Source organism: Podarcis vaucheri (genome assembly GCF_965113315.1).
Source record: "Podarcis vaucheri genome assembly, chromosome: 6".
Classification (NCBI taxonomy): domain Eukaryota; kingdom Metazoa; phylum Chordata; class Lepidosauria; order Squamata; family Lacertidae; genus Podarcis; species Podarcis vaucheri.
In genome coordinates this window covers 13,889,278-13,906,866 of record NC_138764.1, presented here as the reverse complement: position 1 = coordinate 13,906,866, position 17,589 = coordinate 13,889,278, and the positions used below count along the sequence as shown (strand labels likewise).

The 17,589-nt window shown below is 43.6% G+C and overlaps 1 protein-coding gene across 3 annotated transcripts in view; it reads left to right on the top strand.

The window, feature by feature from the left end:
* Positions 1 to 17,589, top strand: part of HMCN1 (hemicentin 1) — a 316,075-nt gene that overhangs the window by 79,278 nt on the left and 219,208 nt on the right. For all 3 annotated transcript variants that reach the window (XR_014220481.1, XM_082225398.1, XM_082225397.1), the window contains exons 7-11: positions 4,501 to 4,621; positions 4,965 to 5,228; positions 5,601 to 5,745; positions 10,289 to 10,410; positions 14,551 to 14,826. Coding sequence is in view for 2 of the 3 variants with exons in the window: in XM_082225398.1 (XP_082081524.1) it covers positions 4,501 to 4,621; positions 4,965 to 5,228; positions 5,601 to 5,745; positions 10,289 to 10,410; positions 14,551 to 14,826 (928 nt within the window). In the remaining variant the exon portion in view is untranslated. The remainder of the gene's footprint in view (positions 1 to 4,500; positions 4,622 to 4,964; positions 5,229 to 5,600; positions 5,746 to 10,288; positions 10,411 to 14,550; positions 14,827 to 17,589) is intronic.

Sequence of the window (17,589 nt, the reverse complement as noted above, 5' to 3'; positions counted from 1 at the left end):
TGCTGTTGTTTAGTTGTTTAGTCGTGTCCGACTCTTTGTGACCCCCTGGACCAGAGCACGCCAGGCACTCCTGTCTTCCACTGCCTCCCACAGTTTGGTCAAACTCAGGCTGGTAGCTTCGAGAACACTATCCAACCATCTCGTCCTCTGTCGTCCCCTTCTCCTTGGGCCCTCCATCTTTCCCAGCATCAGGGTCTTTTCCAGGGAGTCTTCTCTTCTCATGAGGTGGCCAAAGTATTGGAGTCTCAGCTTCAGGATATGTCCTTCCAGTGAGCACTCAGGGCTGATTTCCTTCAGAATGGATAGGTTTGATCTTCTTGCAGTCCATGGGTCTCTCAAGAGTCTCCTCCAGCACCTGGAGCAGGAACCGGCAAGCCACTCTAGTATCCCTGCCCAAGAAAACCATGATTAGAGCTGCTTTTACTATGAGGTCTCCCATTTTAGGTAGCACAGTTTCGTTTACCATCTCAAAGATTCTGCTAATTTCTATCTCCTACTGCTACCCTGTACTAGGGATGCTTAAGTTTCTAACATAGGAGTATTGGCCAGGCTTCAAGCACTTGGGAATGCCTAGTGAGTTTTCAATATTGCCACTCAAACTGCCGACCATACTTCCCCTCCTCAGCTTTGTATCACAAACTGCTTTTGAGAGGACTCCCTGTTTCAAAAGTGGCTTTTAGAAAATGAAGGTTAAAAGTCCTCACACACCCCACCCTACCAGGCATGTGGAAAAACTTCTGTGGTTCTTTGGGATCCCAGCAATTACACAGAGCACGTTAATTCCCCTGTTAAGTTTGCATTAAAGCTCTGAAATCAACTGATGAAGAAGAAAAGGAAATTTACTTAAAACGTTTAATCCCATTATAAATTTCCAATGCAGATGTTGTATAAAACTGCAAAAAGGGATCTGTTGTCACTGCTGCCTTTGCCCAACTAACACTTAACAGCTAATTATCACATGATAACAGGAGTCTTTTTGGCCCTCTCTTAAAAAAAAGAAAAGAAAAGAAATAATGTTCTTTAATCCATTGATCTCGACAGCAGCTGGCCTATGCCAGAAAACCCTCTGGGTGGTGATTTTACGGAGGTGAAAGGCTAAGCAATAGAAATAAATATGGCCTTTCCAATAAAGACAGACTGATTTGTCAGGGTGCCTAGAGGGAGTGAATTGCCTAAGCAGTAGTTTTATGGGAAACAACTGTTTCTTTTCATATTTGCTGAGCATCGTTTTTGCTAGACAAAACAACTGAACATATTAATTTCTTTTTCTAACTTGATGTGATTTAATAATGCAGTGATCAGGGCTTCTTCCGCATGTTAGGACTAGATCGGGATTTGAGGCTTCAAAATTAATCCTAGTATAGCCAGGAGTCCTTCTCTTGCAGTTAGTGGATGGCCTGGTTTATAAGTCATGCTAAGCCAAACCATGACTTAGCATGAGTGTGCAAGTAATCCGGCTCCTTGGACGGAGATTGTGTCTGTTCTGCACCTCTCTGTTTGTTTTGCTGCTGAGCTGAGCTGTGGCTCCGTTTCAAGTGCTGTACGAACCCAGCCTTGTGGTTCCGCTCTCTCCAGACTAGCCACACATGGTCAACCAAGCTTTGCTAAGCCAAGCCATAGTTTAGTTCAGCATAATCCCAAACCGGAATTAAGATTGCCGGAAGAAATATCAACAACCTCAGATACGCAGATGACACAACCTTGATGGCAGAAAGTGAGGAGGAATTAAAGAACCTTTTAATGAGGGTGAAAGAGGAGAGCGCAAAATATGGTCTGAAGCTCAACATCAAAAAAACGAAGATCATGGCCACTGGGCCCATCACCTCCTGGCAAATAGAAGGGGAAGAAATGGAGGCAGTGAGAGATTTTACTTTCTTGGGCTCCATGATCAGTGCAGATGGTGACAGCAGTCACGAAATTAAAAGACACCTGCTTCTTGGGAGAAAGACGATGGCAAACCTAGACAACATCTTAAAAAGCAGAGACATCACCCTGCCAACAAAGGTCTGTATAGTAAATGCTATAGTTTTCCCAGTAGTGATGTATGGAAGTGAGAGCTGGACCATAAAGAAGGCTGATCGCCGAAGAATTGATGCTTTTGAATTATGGTGCTGGAGGAGACTCTTGAGAGTCCCATGGACTGCAAGAAGATCAAACCTCTCCATTCCGAACGAAATCAGCCCTGAGTGCTCACTGGAAGGACAGATCCTGAAGCTGAGGCTCCAATACTTTGGCCACCTCATGAGAAGAGAAGACTCCCTGGAAAAGACCCTGATGCTGGGAAAGATGGAGGGCCCAAGGAGAAGGGGACGACAGAGGACGAAATGGTTGGACACTGTTCTCGAAGCTACAAACATGAGTCTGACCAAGCTGTGGGAGGCAGTGGAAGACAGGAGTGCCTGGCGTGCTCTGGTCCAGGGGGTCACGAAGAGTTGGACACGACTAAACAAAATTCAGCAGCAAAACAACGCGAGAGGAGTGGTTGTGATCTCCCACCTGGGAGCTTGCAATATATGTGCTAAGCTCTTGTTTGCCTCAGCATGATGTGAGAGGCAGGCCAAGACATGTGACTTTCCCCCTACTCCCTTATAGGAAGGAAGTTGAGCAGCTGGGGGAGTGGTGTAGGAAAAACAACTTACTCCTTAATTTAAAGAAAACCAAAGAGATCATTGTGGACTTTAGGAAATGTGAACTGAATATTCAGCCGCTTATTATTGAGGGGAAGTGCGTGGAACAGGTCTCGGCGTTTCGATTTCTGGGAATGGAGTTGAGAGATGACCGAAATTGGGGAGAAAACAGCAAAGACCTGGTGAAGAGAGCACAGCAGAGGTTATATTTTCTGAGAATCCTCCGGAAAAACAATCTCTCAAAGGACCTGTTGATGGCATTTTACCATTGTACTGTGGAGAGTGTATTAACTTATGGTCTGTGTGTGTGTGGTTTGGGAGCTGCACGGCCACGGAAAAAACAATGCTGTCCAGGGTTGTAAAGACTGTGGAGAGAATAATTGGGTGCACTCTTCCCACCTTGGATCAAATCTATGCTTCCAGGTGCCATAAGAAAGCTGCAGAGATGATCTCTTTCAGCTTCTGCCTTCTGGAAGAAGGTACTGGGTTATAAAGACTAGGACTAGCCGCCTGAGAAACAGTTTCTATCCAAATGTGATTTTGGTTTTAAACGCAGTGTAAGGAGTCTCTATGGGAGTATATTGTATTTGAAAATGGGGTATCAGAGTTTTTAGGGGGCTTACCAGGTTGGGATAGCTGGGATAGCAGGCTTGTTGGTTTTGAATGTCTTATAGATTTTTTTTTCCAATTTTGTTGTTCTGTATGGGACAATGACAATAAAGATTATCTTATCGTATCGTATTGTGTGTCAGGCGCTGTCTGAAGGGACTAGGAGCTTAGCCCCTCACCAGCCTGATACAGCCATGTCACCACTGCCCGTCCTTTTCATCAAGCCCCTGGGCAGCTCCTTTTGAATGGGAACCAATCTTTGTTCCCATCCACAGTGTGAGACCACCATCTTTTTACTCAAAATGCAGTGCCCCCGGCCTGTAGATCTGAAAACAAAACAAAAAACCAAGCTATAAGCCTATGATATGTATAGAACTATAAAATTTATAGATTTCATAGATCTATAGGCTGGGGCATTGCATTTTGGCCATTGCAAATAAAAGCTGATTTTGGGAAGACGATAAGTGGTTTTGCTGCTGTCACTGGGCTGCAGCAGAAAAACCACTGTATTTTTCGCTCTATAAGACGCACCAGACCACAAGACACAGTTTTTGAAGGAGGAAAACAAGAAAAAAAATATTCTGAATCTCAGAAGCCAGAACAGCAAGAGGGATCGCTGCGCAGTGAAAGCAGCAATCCCTCTTGCTGTTCTGGCTTCTGGGATAGCTGCGCGGCCTGCATTTGCTCCATGAGATGCACACACATTTCCCCTTACTTTTTAGGAGGGAAAAAGTGAGTCTTATAGAGCAAAAAATACAGTACTTCATGGTCACAGCTCTCTCTCTCTCTCTCTCTCTCTCTCTCTCTCTGTCTGTGTGTGTTCGTTACCATAAGTAGCATCATGTTAAGGACCTGCTGGTCAGGCCCTGATAACCACCACACTTTGAATTCTCAATAGTCTTTAGTCTTTTATTTTTCGTGTATGTTTCTTGCAGTCCTGCGCTCACCTTGTTAACACAGAAATTGTCTCCATTATTTCACGGAGACATTGATTGCACAGTAGGATCGCAGCCCTAACACACAGTGGCGTAGCGTGGGGGGTGCAGGGGGGGCCAGCCGGGCGCAACATCTGGGGGCGCAAATCCACGGGTTAGGGGGCGCAAATCCACGGGTTAGGGGGCGCAAATTACTTGCCTTGCCCCGGGTGCTGACAACCCACGCTACGCCACTGCTAACACAAAACAGATTCAACGAATACCAGCTCTTGGGGACTGAAAAACTTCGCATGCTGATCACAATGAAATGTTTTGCAATATTTTCTCAGACATCAAGTAGCGGGCGGCATTCTGTTCGTATCACCGGTCTCAGTACTATTGACTTTCGGGCTGGGTTTTCTAGAAGTCCAACATTAGATTTCAAAATGACTTCCAGCAGACCAGTGCAAGGTTAGTAGTTCACATTTGAATCCTATTTACCTTTTCGGAGTCGTCTCCTGTCTAAGGGATAATTAAACAATATCCTCCCTGCCTCTCCCCCACTTGTGTAAAACACTCAGCGCCTGAATGATGCTGACTTCTGCTAATATGTGCTTGGTTCCTGTTTTTCCCCCAAAGGTTGTTATGCTGTTTCTGATTGTCTTTTGTATGTAGCCAAGGTATTTGCTCTCTAGGTGCTGTACGCTGCCCTGGGATCTAGTGAAGGGCGGCCGATAAATCCCCTTCAAAAAATCAACACAACTGAGTAAATGCGAACGATATTGGAATGTTTGTATTTGCATTTTGTCCATAGGGATACCTACCTACATTCTGCTAAATACTACCGGGATCCATATTCCTGCTAGAGTGGACCGACTAGAATTGCTAAGCATCACTGGAGAACTTCTGAAGACCGTTCCGGTGAAATATTTCCCTGACAGGAAACCTTATGGAATCTGGAACATTTCTGAGTTTATTCCACCGAACGAAGCCTTTTTTCTTAAAATTACTGGTTATGACAAAGACGATTACCTTTTCCAGAGAGTCTCAAGTGTTTCGTTTTCTAACATTATTCCTGGTAATTATATATATATATTTAAAAGTTTTGTTCGCTATTTGAATCATCTTTCTATATTTAGGGGATGATTTGGGTGGGGCAAGGTTGTCCAATGCCCGTCCACACACCTAGTCCCCATGACACACAAAAGTACTGTTTTAGCAGTCATTTTAGGGTGGGGTGTAGCAGTGCCCTCAACACGTGAGAGCACCTCACATTTGTGGACATAGTTGCAGGGTCACTGGTGATTACCCACAATTTCCCCAGCCTCACCAGCACCTCTTTCCACCTCATCCCCATCCTTCTGCATTCTTCACCAACCCCCAACCCCCATGATCTGCTGTTGTCTGTTAGATTTGCACGAATTGTAATTTTTTTTTGCTTTTGTTCTAGATGCTCCCAGAGTAAGCATGCCCAAGAAAACCCCAGGATATTACCTGCAGCCAGGTCACATTCCTTGCCATGTAGCCAGCCTCATACCATTTACTGTGCATTTTAGCAGAAATGGGATCAAGCTGGGAATGGAACGGTTTTTCAAGTAAGTAGCCATTTCTCAATTTTGTTGTACAACAGGGTTTCATCCAAATAAATTATAATAATAATAAAATATTTATATACCGCTCTGTTATAAAGATATATCACAGTGGTTTTACAACAATATAAAAACAGAAAACCAAACATGAAATCCTAAAAGTTAAAAACAAATTAAAAGCAGAGTGAAATTAAAACCAAACATCAATAGACCACTGAGGGGGGATGTATACACTTGTTGGAGCAGAAGGATTTTCAGCAGGCATTTAAAAGTTGACACAGAGGGACCCTACAGCTAGACATTTTGAAAACCTGTGGGGTAATATATTTCTTTAAAAGCTAGTGTGTGCTTTGAGTAACAGTGATGGTGGTGATGGTGATTGAAATTTCAATAGGGTGATGATTGAATTTCAGTAGGGACAAACATAAGATTCTATAACTTAAAAGGTAATGGGACCCCTGACCATTAGGTCCACTCATGACCGACTCTGGGGTTGCGGCGCTCATCTGGCTTTATTGACCGAGGGAGCCGGTGTACAGCTTCCGGGTCATGTGGCCAGCATGACTAAGCCGCTTCTGGTGAACCATAGCAGTGCACGGAAACGCCGTTTACCTTCCCGCTGGAGTGGTACCTATTTATCTACTTGCACTTTGACGTGCTTTCGAACTGCTAGGTTGGCAGGAGCAGGGACCGAGCAACGGGAGCTCACCCTGTCACGGGGATTCGAACTGCCGACCTTCTGATCGGCAAGTCCTAGGCTCTGTGGTTTAACCCACAGCACCAACTTAGGCAGCAATAATAACAAGCTGCACAAACACAAGATGGGGGATGCCTTGGTTGCCAGTAGTACATGCGAAAAGGATCTAGGGGTCTTAGTAGATCACAAGCTGAACATGAGTCAACAGTGTAATGTAGCAGCAAAAAAAAGCTAATTCTGTTCTAGGCTGCATCAACAGAAGTCTAGTGTCCAGATGAAGAAATGTAATAGTACCACTTGATTCTGCCTTGGTCAGACCACACCTGCAGTACTGTGTCCAGTTCTGGGCACCACAATTTAAGAAGGATATTGACAAGCTGGAACATGTGCAGAGGAGGGCAACCAAACAGAAGAATAGCAGGAATGAAAACCTGTTTGTGTAGTAGTTTTTTCTACTTCCAAAATGTAGAAAGTGTGTGGCCCATATTCTTTTGAGGGTATCATTCTGTTTGGCAAGCTGACATGTTTGTGCAGAGGGAACATTTGTAATAGTGTGACATAGAATTCCACCCTATATAATTAATCAATTAGCAGGCTGCGTTCCTGTAATGCTGTCCTGTAAACTGCTGTCAGTTTTATCACACAATCTTTTTCATGAAGTTCCATTAAGTCATTGCAAGCACATACTTCACCAGTTCAGTAATTTGGGTCTCAAACTTTAATGACCAAATTGCTTGTTTTTTCTCTTAATTTCCCCCATATCTTGTTACATGACTGTGGAACAGAGCAGAATATGTTGATGCTTTCACAAAATAATCTTCAAGCCAAGGGTTACTGACTAAGAGCTGCATCTTAAGTAATGAGATTTACATTGGCTTTTTTCCTGTTGCATGGAGAGCTTGCAGTTACGTATGTGTTTTAAAAGGATTGATCAAGTTCCATAGTATACTAATCTCCCTTGATTTAGGATGAAGGCAGACATAACATTTTAATAGTGTGGGCACAGTGAGCCCTTTACAAAGTTTATAACACGTATAAAATACTGTGGGCAGCGGTTAGATATACTGTAGTAACCATGTAATGTTGTGCTGGATATTAAATTTAGCATGACTGAGCTTTACTTTCGCAGTGCCCCGAAGCAGGTTTGCTTGATAATATTTAAATGATGTCTTCAAATTTTGGCAATGGCTTCTCAACTAGCATCAATGTAGCCGTAACACTGCAGTGGTACCTCAGTTTACGAACTTAATCCTTTTCGGAAGTCTGTTCTTAAACTGAAATCATTCTTAAACCGAGACACACTTTTCCTAATGGGGCCTCCCACCGCTGGTGCCCTTCCACCGTTCGGATTCCGTTCTTAGACCGAGGTAAAGTTTGCAAACCAGGACACTAGTTCCAGTTTTGCGGAGCTTGTAAACCGAATTGTTCGTAAACCGAGGTACCACTGTAGATTGAAAACTTCAGCTGGAGCAGAATAAATGCCATGCATGACAGCTAGCCAGTGTGCCAGTGTGGTGTAGTGGTTAAGAGCGGTGGACTCGTAATCTGGTGAACCGGGTTCGCTTCCCCACTCCTCCACACGCAGCTGCTGGGTGACCTTGGGCTAGTCACACTTCTCTGAAGTCTCTCAGCCCCACTCACCTCACAGAGTGTTTGTTGTGGGGGAGGAAGGGAAAGGTGAATGTTAGCCGCTTTGAGACTCCTTCGGGTAGTGATAAAGCGGGATATCAAATCCAAACTTCTAACCAGCATTTTAGTGCAAATGATTAGCACAGCACCAGATGATCACACTATGTATTGGTATAATTATATATTACCCGTGCTGCAAACTGAGTGCATTGTAATGCCATCATCATTTCTTTAATTTGGTTTTCCTTCTTTGCATTGTAACCCAAACTGTTTTATTCTGTGAAGGAAGCTTTGCATTTTTCTCTCTGTGCAGTTCTCATGGGTCATTTTGTGACAGGGTTTAACTGTGGGTGGAAGCTTAGGACTATGGTTCAGGGATGCCTTCAGGATTTCCTCATGTATGTGGATTGGGGACCATGCATGAGAGCGTGCATACAATTTATTGGCAGAAACTGATTATTCACAGAAATTTTGGGGCATGGGCATTCAGATTTTGGCTTATATCTTTTGATGCTTTTTTTTAAAAAAACAACAACCTGGAAGCTAAGAGTTCGGTTCCCCAGCTGGCCTTGCTCCGCTTCCCAATCCAACCTTTTTCCCCCATCAGTTGGCTACAGAGGTGCAGTGTTTCTCAAACATGGGTCCCCAGCTGTTGCTAGCCTACAACTCCCACCATCCCCAGCTAGCAGAACCCAGTGGTCTGGGATTATGGGAGTTACAGTCCAACAACAGCTGGGAACCCAATTTGGAGAAATATTGGTAGTGTAATAATGATATTAGAATATATAATAATTTGGGAAGTGGGTGGCGCTGTGGGTTAAACCACAGAGCCTAGGACTTGCCAATCAGAAGGTCGGCAGTTTGAATCCCCGCAATGGTGTGAGCTCCCGTTTCTCGGTCCCTGCTCCTGCCAACCTAGCAGTTTGAAAGCATACCAGTGCAAGTAGATAAATAGGTACCGCTCTGGCGGGAAGGTAAACGGCGTTTCCGTGTGCTGCTTTGGTTCACCAGAAGCGGCTTAGTCATGCTGGCCACATGACCTGGAAGCTGTATGCTGGCTCCCTCGGCCTATAGAGTGAGATGAGCGCACAACCCCAGAGTCAGTCATGACTGGACCTAATGGTCAGGGGTACCTTTACCTATATAATAATTTATTATTTGTATCCCACCCATCTGGCTGGGTTTCCCCAGGCACTCTGGGCGGCTTCCAACAAAGATTAAAAATACATCATGTAGAACTGGCAAACAGGATGGAGCCACTGGGCTGTCCTAAGCCTTGAGTATAAAAACCAGGATTTGGTCTATAGTGCAGAAACTCTACTTGTACCTGGTCTATAGAGCAGTAGCTTCTCCTGTTGTTCTCTGGCTTCAGTCTCCAGTTCCTCCAGGACTAGTTTAGGGTACAGATACCCACAGCCACAGCTCAACATTGTAACTGCAGTGGGGAAGGGACGGAGGTTTACAAACTACAGCCTAACTTCTTTATCCTTCATTGCAAATCATTTATATGGGATGGAATTTGATATTGTGCTGTGATGAACAAGAATGTCAGTTTGCCAGACAGAACCATCCCCACTGTAATGATCTCTGGCAGGCAAGCAAACCCCAATAAGAATGTCTCTCTGGCAGTTTTATGTACAAAAAAACACATCCAGAGCACGGCTTCTTGCCTGTTCACATTTATGATAGTTGGTCAGTCTGAATCTTCACCCTCCCGCAGCAGGAAGGATGCCAAACTCCCACCTTTCCCCTCTTGCCCTTCCATTGCCCTCTGATCTTATCTAGTCACCTAGAACGGGAACCGAGACCTCTGCTTATCTACTGATTGTCTAGCAACTCTCTGGCTGCCTTCCAACTCTTCCTCTCCTTGAGATCTAACTGAGTCTTCCCCAGAAAGGGGGGTTGAACTGTCCTTTATTGACTCTGTCAGTCAGCTCTCATCTGCAGAGTCGGTCCCTCGGTCACTTAGTTCAATTTCTGAGTCTAACTCTTCCCCTGTGCTCTGGGGGGCCACGTTCCTGACTCATCTCCCTCTGTGCTGGTCTACGATTCTCCCAACCTTGCAAAGACAATTTCAAGGGGGAGGTGAGAGGAGGAGGGGAAGTCCCATTGCCTGCGTGGAAGACCCTACACTGGGCTTCCACTGACAGGGCTTATTAGGTGAATCCCAGTGTTTATTATTATTATTATTATTATTATTATTATTATTATTATTTATTACAGAGACTCTGCTAATGTGAACTGGGAGATCGCTAAGGTGTCTCTGCCAGATGAAGGTTACTACGAATGTATTGCCAGCAGCAGTGCAGGAACTGGCCGTGCACAGACATTTCTAGACGTGTCAGGTTAGTGACGTTTACTATCTCATTTCCAGAGGGATCCATTTCACTCCCGATTTGTGGAGATTTGATTCTGCAAAACAAACCTGATGGCATTTTAATGAATTCCAGGTTGTGTAGAGAATATGCAACCCAACAAAAGATAAAGGACTGCTTGGACGACTGCGTAATTAACTTAACGAAATTCACTACTGCGGGATGCAGCCATGGCCACTGTCTTAGACAGCCTTTGAAAAATAGAATTAGGTGAATTATAAGAACACAAGGAAATCCCTGCTGGATCAGGCCAGGAGGCAGAACTGTGGGGGGAGGTCTCCAGCTAATTAATTCCCACCCCCTGATATAAAACTCAGCCAGTTCCTTCAGGATCCTGCAGGATCCTACAGTGGTACCTTGGTTTACGAACTTAATTCATTCCGGAAGTCCGTTCTTAAACTGAAACCGTTCTTAAACCAAGGTGTGCTTTCCCTAATGAGGCTTCCCGCCACCGGTACCCTTCCACTGTTCAGCTTCCGTTCTTAGACCGAGGTAAAGTTCAAAAACTGGGACACTACTTCTGGTTTTGCGGAGTTCATAAACCGAATCGTTCATAAAGGGAGCTGTTCTTAAACCGAGGTACCACTGTACAGTGGTACCTCGGGTTACAGACGCTTCAGGTTACAGACTCCGCTAACCCAGAAATAGTACCTCGGGTTAAGAACTTTGCTTCAGGATGAGAACAGAAATTGTGCAGCGGTGGCGTGGTGGCACCAGGAGGCCCCATTAGCTAAAGTGGTGCTTCAGGTTAAGAACAGTTTCAGGTTAAGAACGGACCTCCAGAATGAATTAAGTTCTTAATCCAAGGTACCACTGTATTTACATTTAGCCTCTCTGCTGCAGGAGCACTATCCGTGGTCCTGAAACCCACACCTTAATCTCTCTCCAAGGTGCTGACATTTATTTATTTATTGCCTCCCTTTGCTTGAGCAATCACCTCTCCTAGGTAGTGGGCATCTCTGCAGATCACAACATAAATTGATCGTTATGAAAACTTCACCCCCCACAGGAACTTGCAAATGCAATAGCTATTAGCTCTGTTAGCTGAACTTCCCTCCATATGTTCAGAGGCGTGATGATTCTGAACACCGGTTGTTGAGGACCTAAGGTATACTTATTTTAGATGGCTGTTTAGATGGCTGTTTCAGATCACATGTGATAATTCCTCCAGAGTAGCTGTTTCTTTGGCCACCTTAACCGGGATCCTTGTCTGGGATGAAGTTGAAATCTTCATGTAAGGAGTGACATCAATGGGTGCCTGTCTTGCCACATGCATTATACTCATTGACAGGAAATAGGTTGAGAAACCATTTCTTGGCTCACTAAAATCTGGTTCTCCTGCTGGGCTTCTTTGGTATGGTAACTTCCCTGTTTGAGAACCAGAACCTGCCTGTTTGCTGGAAGGTACAGTAATTGTTTGCAGGAATATCCACTCAGTCAACATCCAGAAGTTTAACCACTTCAGTGAACCATATATCGATGAAGGCTATGTTTTTACCCTTGCATATAATTCCAAATACAGTGGTGCCCCGCAAGACGAAATTAATTCGTTCCGCAAGTTTTGTCGTCTAGCGAATTTTTCGTCTTGCGAATCACGAAATCCCATAGGAATGCATTGAAAATCAATTAATGTGTTCCTATGGTCAAAAAAAGTCCAAACAAAGCCAAAGTCACACATACTGTAAAGAGCAGTTCAAAAATTGAAGGGAAAATAAATTAACTTTATAAACAAAACATGTCTTTGTTTTTAGACAAAGGAAACAAAGTCGCGAGACGTTTTCGTCTTGCGAAGCAAGCCCATAGGGAAATTCGTCTTGCGAGGCAAATCGAAAACGGAAAAACCTTTCGTCTGGCGAGTTTTTTGTCTTGCAAGGCATTCGTCTTGCGAGGTACCACTGTACATTAAATGAATACACTATAAATAAGGGTGCTGTCTAGACAGCATCTTAAAAAGCAGAGACATCACCTTGCCAACAAAGGTCCGTATAGTTAAAGCTATGGTTTTCCCAGTAGTGATGTATGGAAGTGAGAGCTGGACCATAAAGAAGGCTGATCGCCGAAGAATTGATGCTTTTGAATTATGGTGCTGGAGGAGACTCTTGAGAGTCCCATGGAGAGTCCCTATCCATTCTTAAGGAAATCAGCCCTGAATGCTCACTGGAATGACAGATCCTGAAGCTGAGACTCCAATACTTTGACCGCCTCATGAGAAGAGAAGACTCCGTGGAAAAGACCCTGATGTTGGGAAAGATGGAGGGCACAAGGAGAAGGGGACGACAGAGGACGAGATGGTTGGACAGTGTTCTTGAAGCTACCAACATGAGTTTGACCAAACTGTGGGAGGCAGTGGAAGACAGGAGTGCCTGGCGTGTTCTGGTCCATGGGGTCACGAAGAGTTGGACACGACTAAACAACAACAACAAATAAATAAGGAGGTGTTCTGAAAGCAACCATAGGATTGAGGCTTTCATTATATGATATACGATTTCTCAACTGACAAAGAAAATAAGTTTAACAGTTAAAAAAAACCACATTGACTCCAAATATAATAGTCAAAGAGGCAAGGTCAGCTCAATATTGTTCAACGGGAGTTTTAACATATGGTTGAAATGTCTATAAATGTCTCAGAAGAATTCAGAGTCAAAGGAACTCTGTTATGCAAAGATAAATGTGGACTTGTAAATCAGTGCTGGCATGAACATTCCTGTGTCCTTACAGGGTCTGTTTAGTTTTAGGAACTGTAAATCTTTCTAAAGGCAACTCATAAGAAAGAATGAATGTGAAATAATAAAGTTTTTACAGATTTTTTTGTTTTCATAACTAAAACTGGAAACCAAGAGTTAGATATATACCCTTGCCACTCTCCCAGGATAATTTTCTTCCCAACTTACATTTTACATTTTATTAGACTCTCTGACACAGTGGATCAGAAATTATTCCTGCCCTTAATTATATGAAATGGCTGAAATCCGGTCAACATTCTTCCATGGCAGAAACAACAAACATTTGAAGCATTTATTCCCCAACCCTTGCAATATTAAAGCTGAAAATGTCATATGGCTTGTTAACTCATGTACTTTTACTACCTATGGCAGCGTGCTCTGAGTGTGAGGAAGATTTGCCTGGAAGTAAACCAGCTGTTAGTCTGTGCTATTCATAAAAATGTAAAGGGTAGTTGAAAATGATTTCCAAATTGTGCTCTGAGGAAATATAAAACTGTGTCAAGAATGCTGGCTCTGGTCTCCAAATAATGTATGCCCATTGATAAAGGGGATATTTAGAGAGGGAAATGCTGTTTTATTTGCACAGCATGTTAAGAGTTTCTCTAACATTCCTAATTTGAGGGTTGGGAATGAGAAGAATTAGTTGTTGTCTTCCCCCAACCCTCCTTCCCCCAACATCAGTAGAGGAATAGGACTTAAAAATGTAAGATATGAAACCTTCATCCATCATTAAATCCAGGATGTGGGGATCTGGAGCTCATATTCTGACATTTTTAAAGATGCATGGCAAGAAACATGTTTTCCCTTTCAAGGGAATAACAAATAAGAGAAACACTTGCAAAAATCCTTTTCTGCACAAGGGCTTGGTTTTTATTCCATGTGGATTACCAACAAAATGAAGATCTGTTCTCAGACAGTTATACTCTCGCTGGATCCATTTGCGTGGAGCCCTGTTCCATGGCATGCTTAGTCTCCTTTGTAATCCATCCTTAAGAACTGCACCACTAATAATAATAATAATAATAATAATAATAATAATAGTAATAATAATTTATTACCCACCCATCTGGCTGGGTTTCCCCAGCCACATGAACATGTTGGGATGAAACATAATCCTGTTTCCCCCTGAACAAGTAATTACCGTGTTTTTCTGTGTATAACACGCCCCCATGTATAAGACACCCCCTATATTGGGGGACTCAAAATTAAGAAAATGGGGGGAGGTTGCCCCCGTATATAAGACTCCCCCCTTTTAACATTATTTTAAAGTAAAAAAAACCCTAATCTTATACACGGAAAAGTATGCTAATCACTGCTTTGCCTTCTCTTTCCTGGTGTATTGAACTTGTGAAAAAAAATTCCCTATTCTTTTTTTTACTCTCTCCAGAACCTCCACCTATCGTACAGGTTCCTAATAACGTCACCGTCACTCCTGGCAATCGAGCCGTGTTGACATGCTTAACCGTGAGCACAGTGCGCTACAATCTCACTTGGCACAGAAACAACAGAGACGTCAAGCTGCTTGAGCCCTCCAGGGTCCGAATGATGAGCAACCTCTCACTGGAAGTCAAGGCGGTCAAACTCTCGGATGCCGGCGAGTACAGTTGCTTGGCTTCCAACGAAGGTGGCTCCACTGTGGCTTCTGTCTTCCTTACAGTGCAAGGTAACAGGAAAATGTTCTCTCTCCCCATTTTTGGAAAAAAAAGACAACATGCTACATATTTTCCTGATTGTGGAATGCTCTCCCCAGAGAGGTTCACCTGGTGCCATCATGACATGCCTTTAGACCCCAGGCAAAAACATTCCTCTTTACCCAGGCCTATGGTTGTTAATTAGGACACGGGTGGCGCTGTGGTCTAAACCACTGAGCCTCTTGGACTTGCCGATCAGAAGGTCGGCGGTTCAAATCCCTGTGATGGGGTGGGCTCCCGTTGCTCAGTCCCTGCTCCTGCCAACCTAGCAGTTTGAAAGCATGTCCAAGTGCGGGAAGGTAAACGGTGTTTCCGTGCGCTGCTCTGGTTCGTCAGAAACTTAGTCATGCTGGCCACATGACCCGGAAGCTGTACACTGGCTCCCTCGGCTAGTAAAGCGAGATGAGTGCCGCAACCCCAGAGTCGGCCACGACTGGACCTAATGGTCAGGGGTCCCTTTACCTTTACCTTATGGCTGTTAAATAATCTGTGGCCTGTGAAAGTGTAGGGAAGAACGCTGTTATTAACTATTTTATTACTTGACTGTCTGTCAGTATTTGTATTTTTATTAGTATGTTTTTATTATTGATGTTTTGCAATGTGTTTCTAATGCCCTGAGATCTTTTGATAAAGAGTGGTATATAAATCAAATTAATACTAATAATTATTATTTCCCCACTTTCTTTTGATGTCTTCTTTTCTGCCTCCGCGGCACTGCGGCTTTTGGTGTGATTTGATAAGCTCAGATAGTGTTTTTCTGCATTCCTCCAACTTATATGTGCGATTTAAAAAAATCTTACGTATATTCTATGTTTCTACTTTTCCCCCACATGCAGCTGCTGGGTGACCTTGGGCCAGTCACACTTCTCTGAAGTCTCTCAGCCCCACTCACCTCACAGAGTGTTTGTTGTGGGGGAGGAAGGGAAAGGAGAATGTTAGCCGCTTTGAGACTCCTTCGGGTAGTGATAAAGCGGGATATCAAATCCAAACTCTTTTTCTTCTTCTTCAAAGTAGAGACATTCACAGCTTTCTCTTTTAAAAATATAAAGTAGTTGTGATTTAGATGTGATTCCTGCTTGGCAGGGGGTTGGACTAGATGACCCTGTAAGTCTTTTCGCACTCTATAATTCTATGATTCAGTAAAATGGAGGCTCACATTCACTGCCTTCCATTCTCTTGATGTGATTATGTAGGATTCATTGGGGGTAGCTTTTAAAAATATGATGGATCGTAGGACAATCTTTGTAATTCAGTTCTGTCCCCCCCCATTTACCGCGCGTGCATTCTGCCCTTGCTCCAAGAAGTTGTCTGCTTTTATCAGTTTTGTTTTAACAAAATGAAAAGGCTCAGAAATCAAAATAGGACACCGCTGCCTTTTTCAGTGGGAAGCTTGAAAGGAATTTTAAAAGAATAATATTTGGCTATGAAAAGGGACGAGCTTGACAGCAGAGCCCTTCTTATTAACTGAAAGGGAGTTCGTCAGGGGAGAAGCGAATATTTTGCCAAGACTGCGTACTTTACAGCTTTTTGTTCAATACCTGCATTTTCCTTTCCTTTTGTGTTCTCCTCCTTTATAGGAACAGGAAATGCTCTCAGAGCAGTCCTTACTCATTTAAAAGCTGCTATCCTGAAATACAAACCCACTCCTAAATTAGTGGATCTACAAAGATGTCTGGAGGCCCTGTGGTTGCTAATTATTGTTCACAGCAGGCTTCAATGGTGATCCTTAAGTGCCTTTTTGAAGTTTGCCTCTTCCACAGGAAATGCGGGATTGCGGAGGAAGAGGCAAAGACGAAGGGGTATTTCTAATCCTTCCAGTAAACATTCTCTTCTGGGATCAATTACTTACCTATGCGAAAGAGCAAGGAAAAAACCTAAACAAAATATATACCCACTGTTAAAACAGCTAGTTGTGGGTGTCATTTGGAGAGAGGGATGGAGGGACACCAGCCATCCTGCTATTATTTCAGGCCATACATAATTATGCTTCATGAGCACCTACATCTCTGGCCAGTTGTGTACGCTAAGTGTCTAGTGCAGATGTTTTCAACCTTTTTGAGTCCAGGGCTCCCTTGACCCTACTACATTCTGTTGTAAACAAAAATCGCCCTTTTCCCTTATGGGGTATCCAAGAGCCCATATAGAGTCTTTACATTAGGTTCCCTATTGGTAGGAGAAAATAACAGAGGCCAACCAGAGAATATTGAGAAGCAAAGCAGCTAGTAAGCTTGATCTTTATTGATCTGTTGCAACAGGGTGCTCCCCTCACCCACAGGAGAGGAGGAGGAACCCAGAAAAATGGCGCACAAGGCTTTTGAAATTGCCACCCTGAAGATCAAGACCACCCCCAGAAACATCATACATACATCACAGAAGGGGTGTAACGTAAGACCACCCCCCAGATACATCATACCTACATCACAGAAAAGCAGTCTAAAACAGAAATTTTGAATGTTGTTTTTCTCCTATCGTTGTTTATCTCCTGTCTGGCAGGCTACTTGATTGGATTGCCTGGGGAGCCTGGCTAGTCTTTTGTAATGATAAATACTTAGTTCCTGGGCCAGGTCACAGGCTCACACCCTATTCATATCTTAAATGTGCCCTTAAGACAGGATTTGTGAGGAAAGAGACAATGGGAGGTTTCCCACATTGACCTTGCAGAGAAGACATTTGCTCAGTTTAGGAATGAAAATGGATCCAGGTCGGTCTTCCTGTGTTGATCTATGTACCGTATT